This window comes from Larus michahellis, chromosome 7, assembly GCF_964199755.1.
Source record: "Larus michahellis chromosome 7, bLarMic1.1, whole genome shotgun sequence".
In the NCBI taxonomy this organism is placed as follows: Eukaryota; Metazoa; Chordata; class Aves; order Charadriiformes; family Laridae; genus Larus; species Larus michahellis.
This window is the reverse complement of record NC_133902.1, coordinates 31457329-31477195: the sequence shown is the minus strand read 5'-3', so window position 1 is coordinate 31477195 and position 19867 is coordinate 31457329. Positions and strand designations below refer to the sequence as shown.

Sequence of the window (19867 nt, the reverse complement as noted above, 5' to 3'; positions counted from 1 at the left end):
ATGAAGGCAGAAGAGGGACTGGCTCTGATCTTCCAGAAATACTCCGGTGCTCCTATTAAGCTGACTTGATTTGTAAGTAATATCGTAGGCTTTGCTTTAGTTGGCGTGAAATGCCTGCTGCAGAGGGAGGGGGAAGGATTGAAGCCGTCTTCAGCTTTATTCTTCTGCAATGGACCCCAGCCGCTTGAGATGATCGCAGCAGCTCAGAGACACGGGGTGGTGAAAACTGAAGGGGCTCGTTCTTCCTGACAGATTCCTGCTTAGATGTAAGGACTACAGCTACAGTACCTGTAATATAAAAATAAATGGTAATTACCTGCTATTCATATGCCACACATGAAGCAACTGCGATAAGGATCGTACACTGACCTATCAATCACTTGTTTAATTATCACAATGTTTTTGTAATTTTGAAGGTGTTTATAAAATACTTAAAAGAAGAGCTCATTCCAACATTTACAATATTACTGATGTGAGGTTACGCTGATGCCAAAATCCTATCTATCTCCTTTGTCATTGTAAGAAGGATCACAATGAAGATTATAATTATAACTCAGTAGGGGATTCATCAGCAAATCAACAGAGAAGCTTATAGACTTCTGACAGAAACCAAACAGACTGGATTAATTAAAAATGAAAAGCCGCACAGCACATGGAAGTATGACAGAGAAACACTGCCTTGGATTTTTGGCTGACCAGCAAAGATTTTGGTCCTGTCTTCATTTTAAAAACTATAACTCAATGGAAAGGTTTTTATCTGCACCCTAAAAAACTCAGGCTGCACAGAGTATTCAGCAAGAGATTTAAATCTGCCACTAATAAATCTTGTGCTGTATCTGCCCAAGGCCACGGAAAGAAATAATAGCCACAAAAAGAATAATAATAATAAAAAAAAAGGAACCAGAATCTAAACAAAAGAGAATGCTTCAGGTACCATGCCAGACCTTGGCGTGAAATAGAAGAAGCTGTGAAACAGCAAAAGCTGCTCAGGCATTACAAGCAGGACACCATTCACCCCATCATGTACTCAGATTTCTGCCTTCCCTCCTCTGTCAAGGATTCTCTCCCCTCAGGATGAGGCAGTAAGTTTTTTCCCCTCTATTTAGGTTTCACAACTTCAGAAAAATCCCTATGTCAGCCAAAATACAAAAACGTAGAGCCACAGTGCAGTTGTCCAGGAAAAAGGGAGCAGCTGGATAATGCCATCCGTTAACGTTGAAGTCAGATAAGAATGCCTAAAGAAATCTGAAATACAGCTGCTCGGAAATGGCTCATGAAGTTGTACAGATGAAAATGTTTCCTAAAACATTTTCGGTATGGTTTTGAATGTGAAAAACTTAATTTCCTTTGTGTTTTGAACAAATGAATTTTCTTATAGCATGTCTCAATTTTTATGTTTAACAAACTAGGCAAAATTAAATGTTTCAGTACTGCTAATATGAAATATTTTGGCGAAATGTTTTTTCCTTTTTTTCTTCATAAAGGAAATTGTGAAATTTCAGGGTTTTTCTAATAACAAGAAAATTAAAACTGTAAGGCTCCAAGCAAGTGCAAATATTCAGCTGTTGAAGTCTGCTACTGTCATTTTTATAAATGCTCTGGCCTGAATCCATCCTGCTTAAACCAAGTCAGGCATGGAGTTACCCTGGGCTTGTTAGAGGCTGCCAAATGAAGAACCAAGTCCTGGAAGTGTCTCTCTCTCTTTGCTGACTGTATGAGGAATCACAGGCAACTGCCTTCAGCATTTCAGTACCTGAAGGTCGGTCGGCATCTGTGCTTAGCTACAAACCCAGGCTGCTCTGGGACGTCCCGCAGGGACGGTTCTTACGTAGCCACAGCAGCGAGCAGGAAACAAGGGAAATAAAGACCTAGGAAGCAGAGGTAAAGCAAGCATGGTTTTGACCATGTTACCTTTTTACCTGTTTTGTCATTATTACAAGAAGGAGGACAATCCCGTATTTTCGCACTTAAAACCAAACCAAAACCTCCTCAATGTTTAACAAAGAATTCTGCGTCGGGCAAAAATGTTTGCCATGCAGCATGGCCAAAACTAGTGAGACTGTGGTGGCACTGGCCCCATGTAACTAAGGATGAGCATTTCCAATTTGAGCAAAAGGGGCCACAAGTAAGATCTTGGTGAAATCTGACCCCGGATTCTGTCTACATCTACATCCTATGACAGGACCTAAAGTTAACTGCTGGTCCTTGTATGATAACCCAACTACAGGTACCTGGAGCACTGAATCTGGCTGTGGTCTTACACGTCTCATATCTCCTCCTCTGCCATGGTGTTCAATACTGAAGAAGCACCTATGTCCCCTTATTTCTTATACACTACTTTTTAAAGTTTGCCTTTTATCGTTAACAGAATTCTATACATAGAATCATTTCTTCCTACACAGGTTAGTTAATTTTTGCAGAGAAACTTTCAGAGTAAACCTTACCTTCCTGCAGGGGTGGGAACTGCGGCTGTATGGCGGTGCAAAGGCCAACCTGAGCAGTACAGAGTTGACCAGGATGAAAATCCTATTCACGTGATTAAAGTTTACATCTCTAAATGGCCCTGGGATTAAGAAAACCCTTCCTTGTCATCCAGAGACCCAACCAAACACAAACATATGGTGAGATAAATATTTGTTTTCACAAGGAGTATGGAGCTATTCTCTTTTATTTTTGTACATTTATTTTTGCCATTGCTGCTTTTTTTTTTTTTAAATGAAATCTACAAAATCATCTTCTCAGAAAATGGGTCGAGCTGGGGAGTGACAAGGTGGTTGTTATCAATATCAGTGGTTCTGCCACACATTGAAAGGATTTTTGCAGCCTAAGATTGCATTACTCCACTTTACTAATAGAAGCTTATATCACATATTTCTTTTTATTTGGGAGAAAACTACTACAAGCAAAAGATAGGTAAAAATGCTGCACCTTTTTCTTATCGCTCAGAAGTTTGTAGTTAAGCAGCAGTTTCCTTTTTCACTTTGCTTCTGTCGCGCATGGTGCCAAAACAGCGGCGTGCTGCGGTTTTGCCCTGCTCCGGGGCGACTGTCGCAGTGTCACGGTTTTGGCCAAATTCGCCAATGGCTGGTGACAGATTCTATCCCCGCACTTCCCGTACATGGAGAGGAGGAGGAGAGATAAAGAGATTTACAAGTTTAGAAGAAACGAAACTACTTTAATGGAATATTAATAATAAAATAAAAAGGAAATAATGAAATAGATACAGTATATACAAAACCATATTAAGCTCCCGGGATGGCGTCACCGGCAGGCGCTGGGGAAGTCCCAGACTGCACTCAGCAACGGGTGGGAACTGGATTCCACAGATGAAGTCAGGAACACACGGATCAGGATCAAAGGCAGATGAACAGACAGGGTCCTCCTCGGACATCGTCCATTGAAGAAAAAGAGCTGACCGTTTGAGCCCTCAGCTTTTATACTGAGCATGGGGCAGATGGGATGGAATATCTGTGTTGGTCAATTTTGGGTCACCTGTCCTGTCCACTCCTCCCTGCAGGTGGGACCCCTCTACGCCTTTCTGTTTCTGACCCTCCAATGGGGCAAATAATGACATTAGCTGACCTTGGTTGTTATAGCAATAAGTCTAAGCAAGAGCCTCTCTGCGCACCATTCCTTGGCAGAAACTGTAAACATTGGTCTTATCGCGCTGAGAACGAACCATTTTCGGCACAACATGCTGTTAACTTCACAGAGTTAGAAGAGGCCTAGCTAAGAAGTAAAATTACTGAACAGAAAGTTGGCTGTTTTACCTCAGCCCTTCCCAGCACTTGAGGCACCGCCAGTGCCACAGGCCACCTCCGCTGCAGAGTTTTCAGCAGAGGTATATGCCTTCGTCTGTCCCCACCATAAATAGATCTCTGATAGACAACACATTTTTTTTTAAATCCTAATGGAAATCACCATTCAAATGGCAGCAACTTAATTTGAAGTTAAAGTACACAGTATGTAAAAAGAAGCCATGCTACTATCCTGTCACGGTGTTCTTTTCCATACCACGGCAACCATAATTGCCTCACATCCCAACTGGATGCACTTCTCAGCCCACCTGACATCCAAGCAGCTCAGACTCTTTCAGTTCAGCTTCTCTAATACAGCATTTTCCCCAAGAATAAATTAGTGAAGTAAAATCCCTTAGAAATACTTCTGCATTTGCTTTGAAGGCTAGTTTGTGCGTCCTCAATGGCAGTTTTGGAGAAGAATGCATCTCTAGTTTTCATTAGAAAAGATAAAAGCTTGCATAAATGCGCTGTAGTAAGGGAAGTGGACAGGAGAGCAGTTCAGAGATTTCCCCAGTGAAGGAAAAATTAAAAAAAAAGAGAAAATGTTCTCGATTGCCGCTATTGGCAGGCACAAGTCAGAGGAAATTAAATTGGTATTGGACTGAATTTGCTTTCTCTCATATAAATCACCATTTATTATATTAAAATATTGGGAGCAGAACTGTCTTTTTTTTTTTTTTTTATCCTCAGCAAAAGGAGTAATACCTGTGAAGAAAGCATTTGTTCCTAGAGACAAGAGGAGGATCACTTTTGTAAATGTTTATTGATCGTAAGGCTAGGAAAGGACCGTTTTTTTTATATAATTGTACCTCTGGCATAAAGCACACCCTTCGACTTAATTCTACACTTGATCCATAATTTATGTTGAATGATGGCATATATTTTAGAATACAGAAGTTAATACTTCTTATGAAAGTTAAGACTTATCTAGTTATCCTTAACCTTTCCCTCCCTTTTCTCATGACAGGTAGGACGATAACATCGTTTTATTTTGTACATAGCAGACTATATGACTAATATTTATCTTGTCCCTACCTCCAAACAGACTTACATGCTGCAGTCGAAATATTGAGCGTAGTGTCATATTGTCTTGAGCATCGGCTTTCCCAAGTCTTGACTGATGTGATTTTCTAGCTGTGAAACCTATTTCCTGCTTTTTCCCTCCTGGCTTATTTTAAGGTGGTCGACCTACAGAGTGTCTCAAACTGTAAAGATAAATTGGCCGGGAGCAGCATGTGGGGAATTATAAGAATGACAGAAGTTGCCCGGGAAAATGTTAGACGTTTTAATTTAGAGAAGCCACGGTTTGAAAATGCAGCTGTTAAACTTTTAAGGCCAGTGAGTTCTAATATAAATTTTGTGACAGTAGCAGAGCTATTGGCTTCTGTTATTATGGAGCAGCTTATTCAGGTTTGAAAATGTAGCCCTTTAGTTGATGGAATTACTGTAATCCTCTGACATAAGGGAACAATTCTGCCAGTCCTGTGATTTTGATCTACTCTAGACAGACAGCCGCCTGGCTGCGAGCGCCTCTGGTGTTAAAAGTGAGGGTTTAGCGATTCCAGTGAGTAAACACACTGCCCAGTAAAACTTTGCATCCAGACAGCTGCTTTCTGGGGGTGATTCTGACCTTCTCACAAGCTTCCCAAGACCCGTCAGAGCACAGCACCTTTGAAGGTCTGCCTGCGTTGGTTGACTTCAAGCACACTTATCAACAGCTCTAAGCCCATGTCTGAACTGTGAAAAATTGAGATGAAAAATGTCAGCTGGAAAACTTTAATCCTCTTCTGGTTGCAGCTTCCAACTGCCCAGCCAGACCAGCATGCGGAGCCGTGCAGAATAGCCTTGCAGTACTGTCTGGTTTCATTACCAACGTGGAAGTCATCTCTGCATGTTTTTCTGCTCAAGTTGTTGTTGAGGTATTTGACCAAGAGCCATTCTCCACAGAATCAGCTAGGAAATGTTTTCTGGCTTTCCAAAAGGTAATTAGCCTTGGGCTGAATTTGTTACAGGCTGGAACATCCACTTAGCTGACTGCAGGGGCTTCTGCTGTTCGTCTGAACTCTGAAGACTGGCTGACTTCGGCAGTCTGAGAGCTAGAGAGGGAAGGAAGGAATCAGCAAAATGAGATGTGTACATACTAGCAGAAGTTGCCTGGGGTGACAAAAGCCTCTCTGTTTACTCTTTTGGCTACTGTAAGTGGGAGATGCAGCCCCTTCAGCTCCAGTGAGGCTGACCTCTGTCTCCGGTGCGTGTTCTGGCCAGCCTGTGGAGGACAGACAAAAGCCTTTCTGTGCTGAAGCAGCTCCTTCACACAAGCCTTACAGAGCCAGTGGTGCTTCAAGTGACTTCTGAGAGGGGAAAAATGGAGTGGAGAGTGCTGTGGGAGAGAGCAAAATGGAAAGCAGCCAGACATTTGCAACATGAATTTTTCTGCTCTCATACAGTCTTCATTGTCATAGTGTAACACCGAGTCTTTTGACTGTGGAGAAAGTAGCACAAACCCCAAAATTTGTCATTTAAACGTTTCACCATGAGGACTGAGTATTGTATGGCTGGGGCTAGGAGAAGAGTTAGTAAAAACCTTCAGACATTTAGAAAATTAGTCAATCCTCATTGCTTGGTATCCAAATGATCATTCACAAGCATTTATGAGGCCATGGTGACCTGCTGGTTATGCTGATGATCTGATCTGCTCCAGATCAGATATGTGACCTTCATAAACTCATCACATTTGCCAGTGCTTCAGATCATTTGTTTTGATTTAGTCATCATCGTTTTGAAAGAGATGCACAGTAGAGGGGGAAAAAAAAAGTAGATGAAATTGCATGACTGAGTAATATCTTGGCCTCATAATCATAACAGATACGTGAGAATTTTTTTCTCCTCCTCAGTCTGCTCTTAGGTATAAAATAATGTAGTACACAAGTTTTGTTGCTGATTTATAGCTTGCTAAAATGTCAACATAGTTTAAGCTGTCACACCGGTGGTTCAAAATCTTTTTATTCTAAACATTGAGGGCCCACCATGGGTGCTTGCCTTTGAAGACTCCATCAGCGGTAATGGAAAGAGTGACAGCCTGACTTTGCTTTTCCTTGAATAATCTAAACAGGAGTTTGAGACTACCTAGTGTGCCAATTTTCTGTGTCACTTTGTTTATCTCCTACCTCAAACTTTAAAGCCACATACAACATTAATTTATAGTACTTTACATACATTCATTCTAAATAAACAGTAGCCGTTTGAAGTTATTTCCTCTTTGTAACTGGGAATTAAGAGCAGTTACAAAAACTGACCCTTCTTTCTTTGAAAACAGTAAGGGAAGGTCTCATTGACTTCTGGAGGAGTGGGACCAAGCTCTGTGTAATAACGAATGACCTCGTGTTCAAACTCATTGACCACAGGAGTAAGGGCAGACATTTCCATGTTGGTTACCAAACTTCAAGTGATTAGTTTTACCTTGCCATGAACCCTTGGTTAACCAAAGCTTACAGGCATGAATACCATCCAGAGTCCTTTGAGATAGTTCCACAGAGCAGCATTTTTCAGTCCTTCTCAACAAAGAACAAGGTAACTTTTAGGAAACTTCCAAACACTGCATCAACCAGACTTGTTTACAGTTGCCCATATCCATAAAGCAACATCTTCCACTTCCACTTACTTCTGTTTTGTCTTCTCTCCCTCACGTTTTTGCCCTTTGCTCACTCACACACATGGGAATTGCCAAGGTCAACGGTCTGTGTGTATTATTGCTGTCTCTTCACAGATTACTTTTTGATGTTCTGTGGACCACTGGTAGCTCAGGAACCACCCAAGAGAGTGGCCGCCTTGGGACATCCAAAGGGACAAGGGTGCCGGGGCTGCCACCCTCAGCAAGGCTGGGAAGCTGCTCTTGTGCTGCTCTTGTGCAGGGCTAACCTCCTGCCACATATGATCTGACGTGATTTATGAACACAAGCATCAGCAGATGAAATAATTGCTGCCAGGTTGGCAGACTGAAGCTGTTCTTGTAGGTGGGAATGAAGAAACACAAGGCAAGGTATGTAAAACACATTTCCTGTTTGCATACAAATACCAGCCACGGTCTAGCTCTTGGTTCATACTCAGTAATCCCCAACTGATCACTGTATGCGACCACTCTTGTTATATTGTACTGGTATTAAGATAGCACCCAGGAACCCGCACCAGGGATTAGGACTACGCTGCATTAAATCTTCTTCAAACATTTAACAGAAGTTGGTCATTGCACTGGGGAACTCCCAGCTGGGCTGTAGCAATCAAACCCAGGAATGGATACAGAGTGTTAGGGAGGAATGTGACGGTCTTTGTCTCAGCATGCTGGCAACCGAAATGTTCTCAGGTTGCTTCTCAAATTCCATAATAGAGAGCTTTGAGAGGATTTGGAAGTGGCCACGGAGGCTGATAGTTGTATCTCTCCAGCATTCAGCACAGTGTGGGAGAAAGGATGAAAATGCACGTTTAAAAGCCTAGTAAATGAAGGTGTCTCGGTTCCTGATTTGAGATGAGAGCAGGTGGTGCTTGTAATATGCAAAGAAACTTAATTTTCCTTGAAAGCATAAATAGCCACCATTAGTCTGAAAACTCTTGGAGGGAATCAGTGGAAGGCACTCAAGATGGAGAGTGAGTTGCTCAGTGGTGGCATAGGAAGTGATCAGGGAAAAGATTCAGGTGATTGTAACTGCAGAAGCTGGAATGCAGGAGCAAAGGTACATTTATAAAGCCTAGAGAAGGAGATGTAGTAGTAGTGAAGACCTCAGGATAAGAAGAGCTTCCACGACTGTTTTCACTGGATAAATGGTAAATACCATATTGGAAACATTAAGCAAGAAAAACATGCAAGACTTAGATGAAATTGGATATGGTGATCTAGAGAAGAGTGGAGATCAGAAATGTCTGGACGTCAGGAAGAAAATCATGGTGTTGTCCATAGTAAATGAACCGATCATTTTGGAAAAGACTGTGGATCAAGAGCTTGATTTTGACCACTTTGAGATAATGGTTTAGACTTCTGCAAGCTTCGGCAACAGATGCACTCTAGAGTTTTAATTTGGGCTGAAGGAACAAACTCTCTCCATCAGAGCCTTTATAAAGGTGCTTATTATTTTTGTATTTGAGAAGTACACTGTCAAAGGTGGGGAATATGGTAAGAGTAGAAGAAAACTTGCAGCCTCTGCCACCCATCCTCAGAGGATGGAGTGAGTGGAAAAGGACCTTCAGAGGTTGGCAATGGAAAAAGCGTTACAAACAGAGGAAGAAGAACCGGGACAAAAAGTATCAGAGACAAAGACATCAACAAGGTGGAAAAAATGAAGACAGAGATCACAAGTACTTTTGCCAGAAAGCTTTCAGGCTGAGCCCAAGGGCCACTTGATCAAAGGAAGTGGAGGATGTAGTGAGAGGGGAAAAAAAAGAAAACAAAAATGGTAAGGTGCAAACAGTGGGCATCATTTTTGGTGAGCTGGGTAGTAGAAGGAAGCATTGGGCAGCAGCTGGGGAGGCAAATAGGGTTAAGGATGGGGTTAATGTTTTTTAAGGGGATACTAACGAAAGCTTATGCACTGAACTCTGACTTGTGTGCAAGGGGAGCTTATCTAAACCAACCAATTAAGTAAAAATGGATTAAAGGTCTCAGGAACTGATTGTACAGATGAGGGAGGTAGATAGCAGGTCGTTTACACAAAGAGGAAATAAGAGAAAGCTCAAAATAGGCATTTGGGAAACTACAGTATTTTTCTTTCTGGTTTACTGTCCTGATTTTGCATGGAGTGTATAGGCTTCCGTATTTCAGCTGTTTAAAAAAAAACAAAAAAAATAGTAGGAACTAATTTTTTCTGGTCAAACAACTAATTTTTCGATCAAGAAGGTCGAAGTACCTAAGGTGTGTGTGTCCAGTACCTGTGCAGGGAGTAAGCTTGGAGTTTTTCTGTGACCTGTAATGACAGCCGTGTTTCTGATACCTTCATCAAATGGGGCAGAGGGAAGACAAGACATATTTCTTCCTTCTACATAGATTTGTCAGTGTAGTTGGCATGCACCTGACGATAAGCATTTGAAGATGACTAAACCTGCTTTTTCTAAACTTTTATGAAGCAGGAAATGCTGAGAACGGAGGCTGGCTAAGCTGTATGCTGTTGAACTGATGAAAGGCACAGAGAGGAAGAGCATTTAATAATTTCTCAGCTCCTGGGGAAGGAGGTTTCTGCCAGGCAGGTGCTCCTGTGGGCTCTGACAGTCCTCAGCTTCTGCTGGGGGTGGTAACAGCAGGAAGCATTTCTTGTGTTTCGGAGCGGGGAGCTCCCCGGAGCAGGGAAAGGTGCCCTGGGCTGGGCAAGGAGCCCGGGTGAGCTGTGCCCCAGTGCCCGACACAGGGAGAGCCTCGCTGCTCTCTTGATAGCACTCGCCGGAAGAAGGGAGCACGTTCCCTTATATGGAGCACCCGACGCTTCTGGAAACATCTGGCAAAGCATCTTGTGAAGCATTGGGAGCCTGTGTTACTTCCATCGTGCGGATACCTAGCTGAGCGAGAGAGCAGTCTCTTGTAAGAGCAGCGCATAGGCTTTCTTTTCATTACCACAGTATATAGTTTTAAAATCTGTTACATCTGCAGGCAGCGAGCATATTCTTTGAACTGCAATGACAGCCAGCAGTCCTCAGGCACCACGAACCAGTAGAGAGTGACTGAGACAAATGAGTCACCCTTGAAACCCCAGCGGAAGGATGCACCATTTCCTCAGCAGGCACGAGGTGTGCTGGGACTCGCTCTCCACAACAGCCCGCTCCTGTACCTCCCTCTCAGGAGATGAAATTCCTTTCTTTGACATTTCTATGCACTGGGCCATGGCTGGGATATGATTTCTACATGAGGTTTTGTCCGTAGGTATATCTGTCACATGCAAGAGATATCCCACATCCCTTGATTTTGCAAATACAGTAGCACTTGGTCCCTTAATCCCATTGTTTTCATCCCCCGTGTTTGGGAACAAATAAAAGCGTATATAGCTCACATATATATAGGTCACATACATGTACACATACATCACAATGGGCCACAAAACCTAATTATGAGTTTGTATGTTTCCCAAAAACAGTACTGAAATGCTGATTTAGTCTGGCCCCATGATTTTAAGGAGTGAAAAGAAACCTTGCTCCTGAGATCAGCCTGACTGGTGCAATTATACGCTTCATCTCTGTTCCAGGGAAAGGAGGCATTTGAAGCTCCCACCTCGATCCAAATGTAGCCTTCAGTCACACAGTTAAAGTTCATATACTTTTATAAACTCTGAGATGGATTTGCCAAGTTTTGATTTCATAACATCATATAGTCACTTAGGTTGCAAGGAACCTGGGGAAAGCACACCGTCCAACCTGATGCACAAAGCAGAATCAGCACCAAATTTAACCAGATTGCTCAAGGCTTTGGCTAGTCCAGTACTGAAAAGCTCCTAGGAGAGAAACTCCACAGAATCTCTGGGAAACCACGCTTAAATATATTCAGTTAAATAATTTCTTCCTTATATCCAGTCAGAATATACTCTCTTCCAATTCATAACCAGACACCTCTATCTTCTGGGTAACCTCCCCATAAGTACAGGCAGGCTGGTGTTAGGTGCCCCAAAGTTGCCCCTTTTCCTGGCTAAGCAAGCCCAAGCCCCTCAGCCTTTCCTCACAGGTCATGAGCTTCAGCCCCCACCACCTTGGTGACCTCCACTGGATTTGAACAAGTCTATTAAAGTCTTCCTGTAGAGAGGGGACAAATATAATACGCCAGGCACAGCCCAATGCATGGTGAGCAATTGAGGACCTCCCTTGGTTTCAAGAGCCCTTCAAAGATGAAGGAGAATGGCCTTACACTGACACCAGCTGGTCTCTCTGCACTCTCACATGCAGCCAACCAGCCCCATGGAATTCTGTGGGTCAAGATTTCTCAAGAGATTGCTGACTCAACCTTTCCTCTCCTCCTTGGACTTTGTCTGTGGGCACAAAGGACTGGTAGACCTTCTCAGTCCAGACCAAGGCAAAAAAGGTATTGAGTATCTTGTCTATGTCTGGATCACTCACCTCGCTCAGCTACAGGCCCACATTTTCCTTGGTTTTCTTTTACTGTGAAGGTGGGAGAAGAAACTCTTCCTGTAGCCTCAACACTCTTTGCTAGTTTCAACTCCAGCCGAGCCTGAGCTTTGCTAACACCATCACTGTATTGTGGGCCTGTATTTTTTTCTATATTCCTCATTTTTACCTTGTCTTGACTTTCATCCACTGTATGCATCATCTTTTTGGCATTAGAGTTACGTCATGGGGTCCTGCTTAACCAGGATGGTCTTCTGACACAGATACTGTTCTCCTTGTATCAGCATGGGCCACCCCTGTGCTTGGAGGATGCTGCCCCTGAAGACCTGCCAGGTCTTCTGGGCTCCATCACCTTCACAACCACCACTCACTGCTTCCAACTTAGCCAAAGACCTGTGGTCGGTTCTGGTTTTCATGACACTAGTTTTGTTTTTTTCTCAGTTTTTTTTTTTTTAATTCAAAAATTAATTTCAGTTGGGAAAAAAGAATATGAGGAAGGAGTTTCAGAGAAGTCAAAACATATTTGACTGTTGAATTCAAAACAAAATGTTCTGTAAAAAAGAAAAGTTCTTTTTCCCTGTTTAGTCGCATGAATACATGATTTTTGTTTTGATATTCTCATTTTTGCTGAGGGAACCAGAACATATTTCATTTAGGATTGGCATAAAGTAGACATTTTTATTTGGCCATTATCCTCTTTGGCCAGGTTTGTTTGCTTGATAATTTCGAAGTGATTTGAGTTCTGAAGCGCTGAAAATCAGGCTGCTTTGTCTGTGGGTCAGCTTTGCCTTTCACTGCTTTCTGAAAGTCTGGAAATGTGTTTTTGATAGAGGGAGGATCAGCTCCAAATCATAAAACTAAATAACCCTTCAAACTTTAGGGAATTCAAATTGCCAACCAGACTTCAATCCTGAGTTTGGTAAATGTCAACACCGTTCCTTGGGCAGTGAAGCGGGGTGAAGGAAGAAGTGTTAAATAGGATAGGGAGCTGCCTTAATTACTTGAGATGGGGAGCTGCCTTAATTACTCGAATCAATTTATGTTTTTTTCCAGGAGATATTTAATTCAGGAACACTTGGTTATTTCATATCTTGTGACACTGCTTAGCCTTCTAATCTAGTGCTTTGGTCAGATGGAGAGAAGCAAAAAGACAGATGTTGATTAAACAGCATAGATGTTATTATGTGACTGCAAAAATGCCAGAAAGTTGTCCCATTTGCACTCATAATTTATAAGTAATCTAGAAATATGCTTCGAGGCAGTGACTTCATCTAAAAAGAATTACCAGTTCAAAGTGTATTAGTGTACGGCTGCTGAATATGGCTTGGCATTAAGGGTTTCTTCATCAGCATTAATTGGATTGAATTACCTGCAGTGAAATATGAGCCCTTTGAGGAAAAACAATTCTTGTCCTGCTGGCTGTAGAAGCATAAAAGCTGGGGCGGCGGGGGGGGGGGGAAGGGGGACAGGGAGGAAAAAGGCAGCAAGAGGCAGTGTTCAGACAGTTTAAGGCAGAGTAAGAGTGAGTTTGGACACGTTGTGGGTATGAAATCATTGCCAGGGAGCGGTGACAAGGGGCAGTTTGTGTAGTTTATGTGGAACTGGTAACGATGTTTCTAGCTTGGATCTGCTGTATGTACAAACAGTATCTTCTGAAGCATCCCCCATATATCGCCCCAAATACCCTGCCTTTGGGTCTTGTGTTTGTGTTTGGTTTTTTCTATCAGTACAATCTTAGAGTCTGTATTTGTTGCTCATCTTTACATCTGTGCTTCACCAATGAATAGAAACAAACACCAAACAGAGTGCTGGTGTCTCTTGATTACTGTTTGAGAAAGCTGAGGGCATGAACTGTGTTACCTGTGTATGAAGATTGAGAAGATGAGAAGGAAATATCTGTTCTAATAAATTAACGTTACCATAGTAGCAGCTGTAAAAATGGTTGGGGTGACCTGAGTTTTCACTCAGTCTCTATCCAGAATGTAACCTTTCAGCAAACAATTTAGATATTGCCAAACAGAGACACTGGGTATGAATAGATCCAACTTGCTTAGAAAAAGGTATCTCTGTGGATAGAGCTCCACCCCGCTACCTGCTTATCATGTGCTTCATGTTGACAAAGGGCAGGACACACAGCTTGAATAACCCTGCTGGAGTGACAGTGGAGCGCCGCGGTAACGTCCTCTTTTCTCGAATTGTTTTAGCTGAGCAGGAGCTGTGGATGAATGAATGTACCAGTGTGCTCCTGGGCATGCCCAGCTCCAGTGCTTCTGACCACCCTTGGCAGCTGCTGTGGGTTACTGCAACATTACGTGGTCAGCTAAGCATTTAATCTAGGAGTACGATTGCTATGATTTAACTAAGTATTTTTATTATTTCCCCGGACTTTTTTTTTGCACTGTAAAATTCTGACACTTTGTGCATGAAGTGTATGTTTTCAGGAAAGCCACCAGCCTTTTATGTCACTCATGTTCATATGTTACTGACAGGTATTTCATTACCTGTAAGTTGATTCATAGAATCATACAATCATAGAGTGGTTTAGGTTGGAAGGGACCTTAAAGATCACCTAGTTCCAACCCCCTGCCCTGGGCAGGGACACCTCCCACTAGACCAGGCTGCTCAAAGCCCCATCCAGCCTGGCCATGAACACCTCCAGGGATGGGGCATCCACAGCCTCCCTGGGCAACCTGTTCCAGTGCCTCACCAGCCTCACGGTAAAGAATTCATCCTAATATCTGGTGTAAATCTGCCCTCTTTCAGTTTAAAACCATTACCCCTTGTCCTATCACTACACTGCCCGATAAAGAGTCCCTCCCCATCTTTCCTGTAGGCCCCCTTCAGGTATTGAAAGGCTGCAGTAAGGTCTCCTCAGAGCCTTCTCTTCTCCAGGCTGAACAGCCCCAACTCCCTCAGCCTGTCCTCATAGGAGAGGTGCTCCAGCCCTGTGAGCATCTATGTCTCCAGACTCACCTGGAGTTGCTCCAATGGGTCCATGTCTTCCCTGTGCTGAGGGCTCCAGAGCTGGACACAGTCCTCTGAGTGGAGTCTCCTGAGAGCAGAATAGAGGGACAGAACCACCTCCATTGACCTGCTGACCATGCTTCTTTTGATACAGCCCAGGATTCACAGTAACTTATTTCTTTGTACAGCTGAGCATCTTATTTCATAATGCCACACATAGGGTCAGTTAATTCTGACAACCTGATGCTGTCAGAACATCTTGAGGCTTATGAATAATGACATTGAGTCTTGTGCACTTATTGGTCAGTGCAGGAAACCCTGTGATTCTTTACTTGTGAATGACACTCTGGTATTAAATGACTGGCAGAGATGAAGGCAGGCTGTAGAACAGAAGTTATGAAAAATCATTAAATAAGACTGATAGTTGCCTGCTACGTGAAAATCAATGGGTAACATTCATTGATGTTATTTCTCTCCATTTCCTGTAATTTTCACACTGAATGCTGCAATTAAACCACATAGACAAAAGTCTTACTCTGAACAAAAATACCATTCCATGAAGCTTCATCATACCAACTGTGTATCACATGCCTTCTTTTCTGTCCATAACCTTGCCTTTTTCATCTTTGAAAAACTCCCTAAAAATGATGCATTCTGGCTGCTGGCAATTCCTGTTTGAAGTACTGGATAGTAGCTGTTAGGCAGGTACTGTGAGTGCGCAAGAAATGCCTCTGTAAGTCCAGAGGAAAACAACAGGAGGCAAATTTGCCCTACAAACAAAATAACATTTTGAAATGAATGTCCATTAACATATAGTTAGGTGAAACCATATTTAAAGTGTTTGTCTTACCTCGGGGTGCTGCTAAAGAGGCCGGCTTGGTGGTAGCTGAGCACCCTAAGTGTTTCTTCATGTCTCACAGTTACTTAACTGGAAACGGTTTGATTATTGCAGGGCACAGTTACAAGTACTGTGGCTTGGGAGCATTAATTTATTTGCCTGTTTTACGTCTGAACAACAGTTTCCCAGGGAACCGAGTACTGTCATTTGCATGGAAAAAAAAAGAGAGGAGCCCAGAGCCCACCACAGAGCAGTGATGGGCTCCTGTTGGAGGTGGAGCTGGCTGCACTCCTATTGTACAACCCATTGTAAGATCCTGTTTTCAGCTATTTGTAACTTTGTTGAGCTGGAATAACTTATGTTGAAATTTTTTTCAAGTGATGTATTTGGAAAAAACTATCCCATATTTTGGAGTGGTGTGGACATAAACAGTGAAGTGTAGGAACCTCCAGGTTAAGTGATGCTGGGGCCATGACTCTTGGACATATCAATTCCTCTTATTCACAGTCTGAGGGAATTTGGATCTTGCCCTGTATGTCTTAAGGGTGCATTCCCTTTTGAAAATTGTGCCTCTAGAAGTGCTATGACAGTGAGGTGTTTGATTATCCAGCCATGGTTGTCTAAAGCAGCTGGGATGCAATTTCTCCTCCACAAGCAGAGGAACTGGTGGTTAAGGGAAGCTTTTTTTACTGATGATTAGAAATGGTAAGCAGAACTATGTATGCTCTGTAATGAAACCAAAACTGTTACAGCAGTAATGCCACCAGAAAACCTAATTCAGTCTTAGGTTGTGTTGAAATCATGCATTTTTGACTAACAGTTATGTTCCCAGTACAACAGTTTGTGTCAAAAACTAGGGGAGCCAGAAACTAATCTTGTTTATTTAGTGTTTAGATTTTTTGAAAATAACAGCCCATCATCTCTGGTCCCTCCTCTCTGTCATCTTTCTAGCTTGATTTTGCCTTCTGTTTCAGCTTGATTCTTCCATCACACTAAGGTGGAGCTGAGAAGACGGGATTAGGCCCATTCATTGAGGCCTGCTGGCTTGTACTGAACATGGGACAGGGAAAATAACTTTACGATTTGATTAATTTTCATAGAGCTTACTTCACTTGCTTGATGAAACCAGCCAGCAGTAGGGTCTTCACAGCTTTCCTCAAACCTAAACTTCCAAATATCCCATGATATGTATTCACCCTTTTCATCCATCCCCACGTGGTATTTGGAGGTCAACAGAACACATTCTCCACATGAGAAATGGTGCAATCTTGTCACAGCTCCGGTGCTAGCAGTTCCCTCTCTGTCAGCTGCGATACTCTCTTTGCATCGGGAGAGTTCTGCAGGTCATGTGCAGTCTATGGGGACGCATGCTGGAGAAGACCTCTGGTGCAGGTGGGGCACCGTGTGAGTGATGACCTTCAGATGATCAGCCTTAGAAAGAGGGTCAAGTTGAAATTCTGGTAGAATAATTCCCACGTCTACTGTCTGAGCCTTGAAAACTTTTAACTTCTTTGAGATGGGCAATACTGATCGGATCAAGGATTACCAAGGGAAAAAAGAAAAGCAAATACTGTTCTGTTCTACAGGGCATCTTTCAGCAGAGTTTTCAATAAAACATGATAAATTTCCAGAGCCTATACTTAAGGAAGGGAATATTTCTCTTGGAAATTCACCATAGTATTGTTTGAACTAAGAGGTTTGTGAAAAAGGGAGTCAGTATCAGCATTAAAAAACTTGCCATTAGTTCAGGTTTTTATTTGTTTCTTTATTCAGGAAAAAAATGCCCGACACAACCTAACACAGGTTTAACCATGACTTCTGTATTTTCAGGGATTAAGCACCTGAAGAGTCAGAGTGATTCAGCGTTTCCAGAGGAAGAAGAGGGAGTTAGTGAAAGGGAAGAGGAGTGGGGCCATTAAAGAGCTTGGCACTGCCTCGGGTCCCGTCACGGAGAGTAACCGAACTGCGCGGCCATGCGTGCGTCCCACCACCGGCCACTGCTTGTGTCCCCGCACCGCAGCGCTCGGCGCGCCGGCGGCGCCGGGGATCCCTGGGGACCGCCCTCGGCTGGGTTTTACAGCCGCCTGCAAATGTGTTCTGTGATCCGTATACCCGAAGACAAACCAGTTATTTTAAAGTCTTTTTTTTGTTTCTTTTCATTTTCTATGACTTAGAAATGTAATTTGCAAATGTGCTAGCAACCTGACATCAGTACTGCCAGAGCTTAACTACTGCGTGAGCTGTACTCTGAGACCTGTTGTAAATAAAACTGATTTAAAAGCTACAAAATAAATAATATGTTCATTTAGACAAGATTGTATGGTGTACAATGGATTTGTTTAGCGTGCAGAGAAATGTTAATATAAAATAATCCTTTCCATTAAGGGCAGCTTTTACCAGTGTTGTTTGAGTTATTTACATTAATGTAGATAGATAGAAACAAAGCAGAGAGGACTCTTGGTCTAGTGAAGAAGGGTGCAAAGACATTCTTCCCTCTGTTCCCTGGATACGCAACACTTAAAGTAGCACTTGTCTCGCTTTTGGTCTGAGGCTGCCCAGTCACATCAGCCGAAAAAATTTCTCTTTTGATTTGGGAATCAGAGGAAACACCCCGTGAGGGGGGTCCCACACACCAGCTGAGCCACGGAAAATGCCGATACTCACCTTTGTCGCCTGCAGCCAGTCCAGGCACGGCCTCCTCTGAGAAAGAGGGACAGACTACCCTGCCTTTGTCACAGTTTCAGCTGGTAAATGGCAGTATATCAAGCTGCAGTGATTTATGTTCTGTCTGAGACCTAGGGTTTTTGGTTCAAGTTTGGCATGGTTCGTAGTAACATTGTCATTTGTCAGACCATGCAAACTCTGGGCCGTAAAATGAAATAAAGTGGAGAAGGAAAACCATGTTTCTTCAAAGTCATGCTTGACAGATCAGTTCCTTTTTTATCAATGGCCAATTTTTAGAGCAATTCACTGTCTTTTTGTATTAACTGTTTGCCTTTGATATGAAGTTTTAGCCTCTGCTTAGCTTTCCAATGCTTAAAGTCTCTTTTAAAGGACTGAGATAGAGGAAAAAAAAAAAAGAAAAAAAAAAAGAGAGGAAGTGTATAAAAACACACAGAGCCTTTTGTCTATGCCTTGCGTGGTGGTTTCACTCTCAATCTGAGCTCTTCCATGAAGACCTGCTGGGAACAGGATCTGTCAACAAGAGTTTCTTTATATTCGGGAGCACTCTTTTTGCCCTCCATCCGTATGTCTGTCCTCTTTGTTGCCGTTTTCTGTAGAAACACTGCAAACAGGATCTGTGACTCCAGCTCAGCATGGGTGTGCAAGACGGACTAAAAGAAGAACTCTTCAGTTGTACAGAACCAGCTACGGAACTCAGGGGACTGAGGGCTTTTTATATCACAAACAACAAAAAGAAGGAAGTGACCCTTCAGAAAACATTTGAATAGACCAAAATTAAGACTGGAACAGTAGCAAGAAGAGCTGGGCTCTAGCCCCAGCTTTGCTCTCACACAGCAACCAGGCTCTGGTTGCCACAGTACTCCCACCTGTAAAACAGTCATCGGTGTTTAACCTCGCACCATCTATCTGTGTTGCTAGTTAATAAAGAGCTTTTGATATTAATGGCTTTTTCCTGGTTGTTAGTACCCATAGGCCAGATGAGGACCGTCTAGGACAAATGAAAAACGTAGATGAATTATAATACTTGATACCAAGACAAGGTATCGAACACTTTGGAATCTCAACATTTCAAAGGCAACACAAAACACCTGATAAGAGCTTGGAGAATTCATTATTCAACAACACCCCGCTTCAGGATGACTGTTGGACTTGAGGAGGATTACACTTTCTAAATAATAGGAAAAAATAAAAGATAGATTTAGTTTGAACCGGATCTGAGTGTTTCCAGGATTGTTACTGCAGCAACGAGAGGGCAACAATTCTGTTTTACAGCCGTGATTTGGATGAAACGTCAAGGTCCGATAAAAGCCTCAGATAGCCACGCCAGTATTTAGATGCGTCTCTAAATCCAGGTCTATCATCTCCCCATCTCTAAATATTCCAGCTGTGTCTTATAATTTTAAAAGCCTGTTTCCTTCTCTCTTTCTTGACCCAAGGTTATGCAAGCAGCATGTCTGAGTACAGGAATAGACTGTTCCTTTCTAGCAAAGGG

General features: G+C 42.7%; 1 protein-coding gene across 1 annotated transcript in view; it reads left to right on the top strand.

The window, feature by feature from the left end:
* The window catches only part of PPP1R1C (protein phosphatase 1 regulatory inhibitor subunit 1C), a 54103-nt gene extending 35345 nt beyond the window's left edge, over positions 1-18758 (top strand). Inside the window, exon 5 of the mRNA XM_074594984.1 lies at positions 17521-18758. Within this exon, the coding sequence (XP_074451085.1) occupies positions 17521-17609 (89 nt within the window). The 3' untranslated portion in view covers positions 17610-18758. The remainder of the gene's footprint in view (positions 1-17520) is intronic.
* The last annotated feature ends 1109 nt before the right edge of the window (positions 18759-19867 follow it).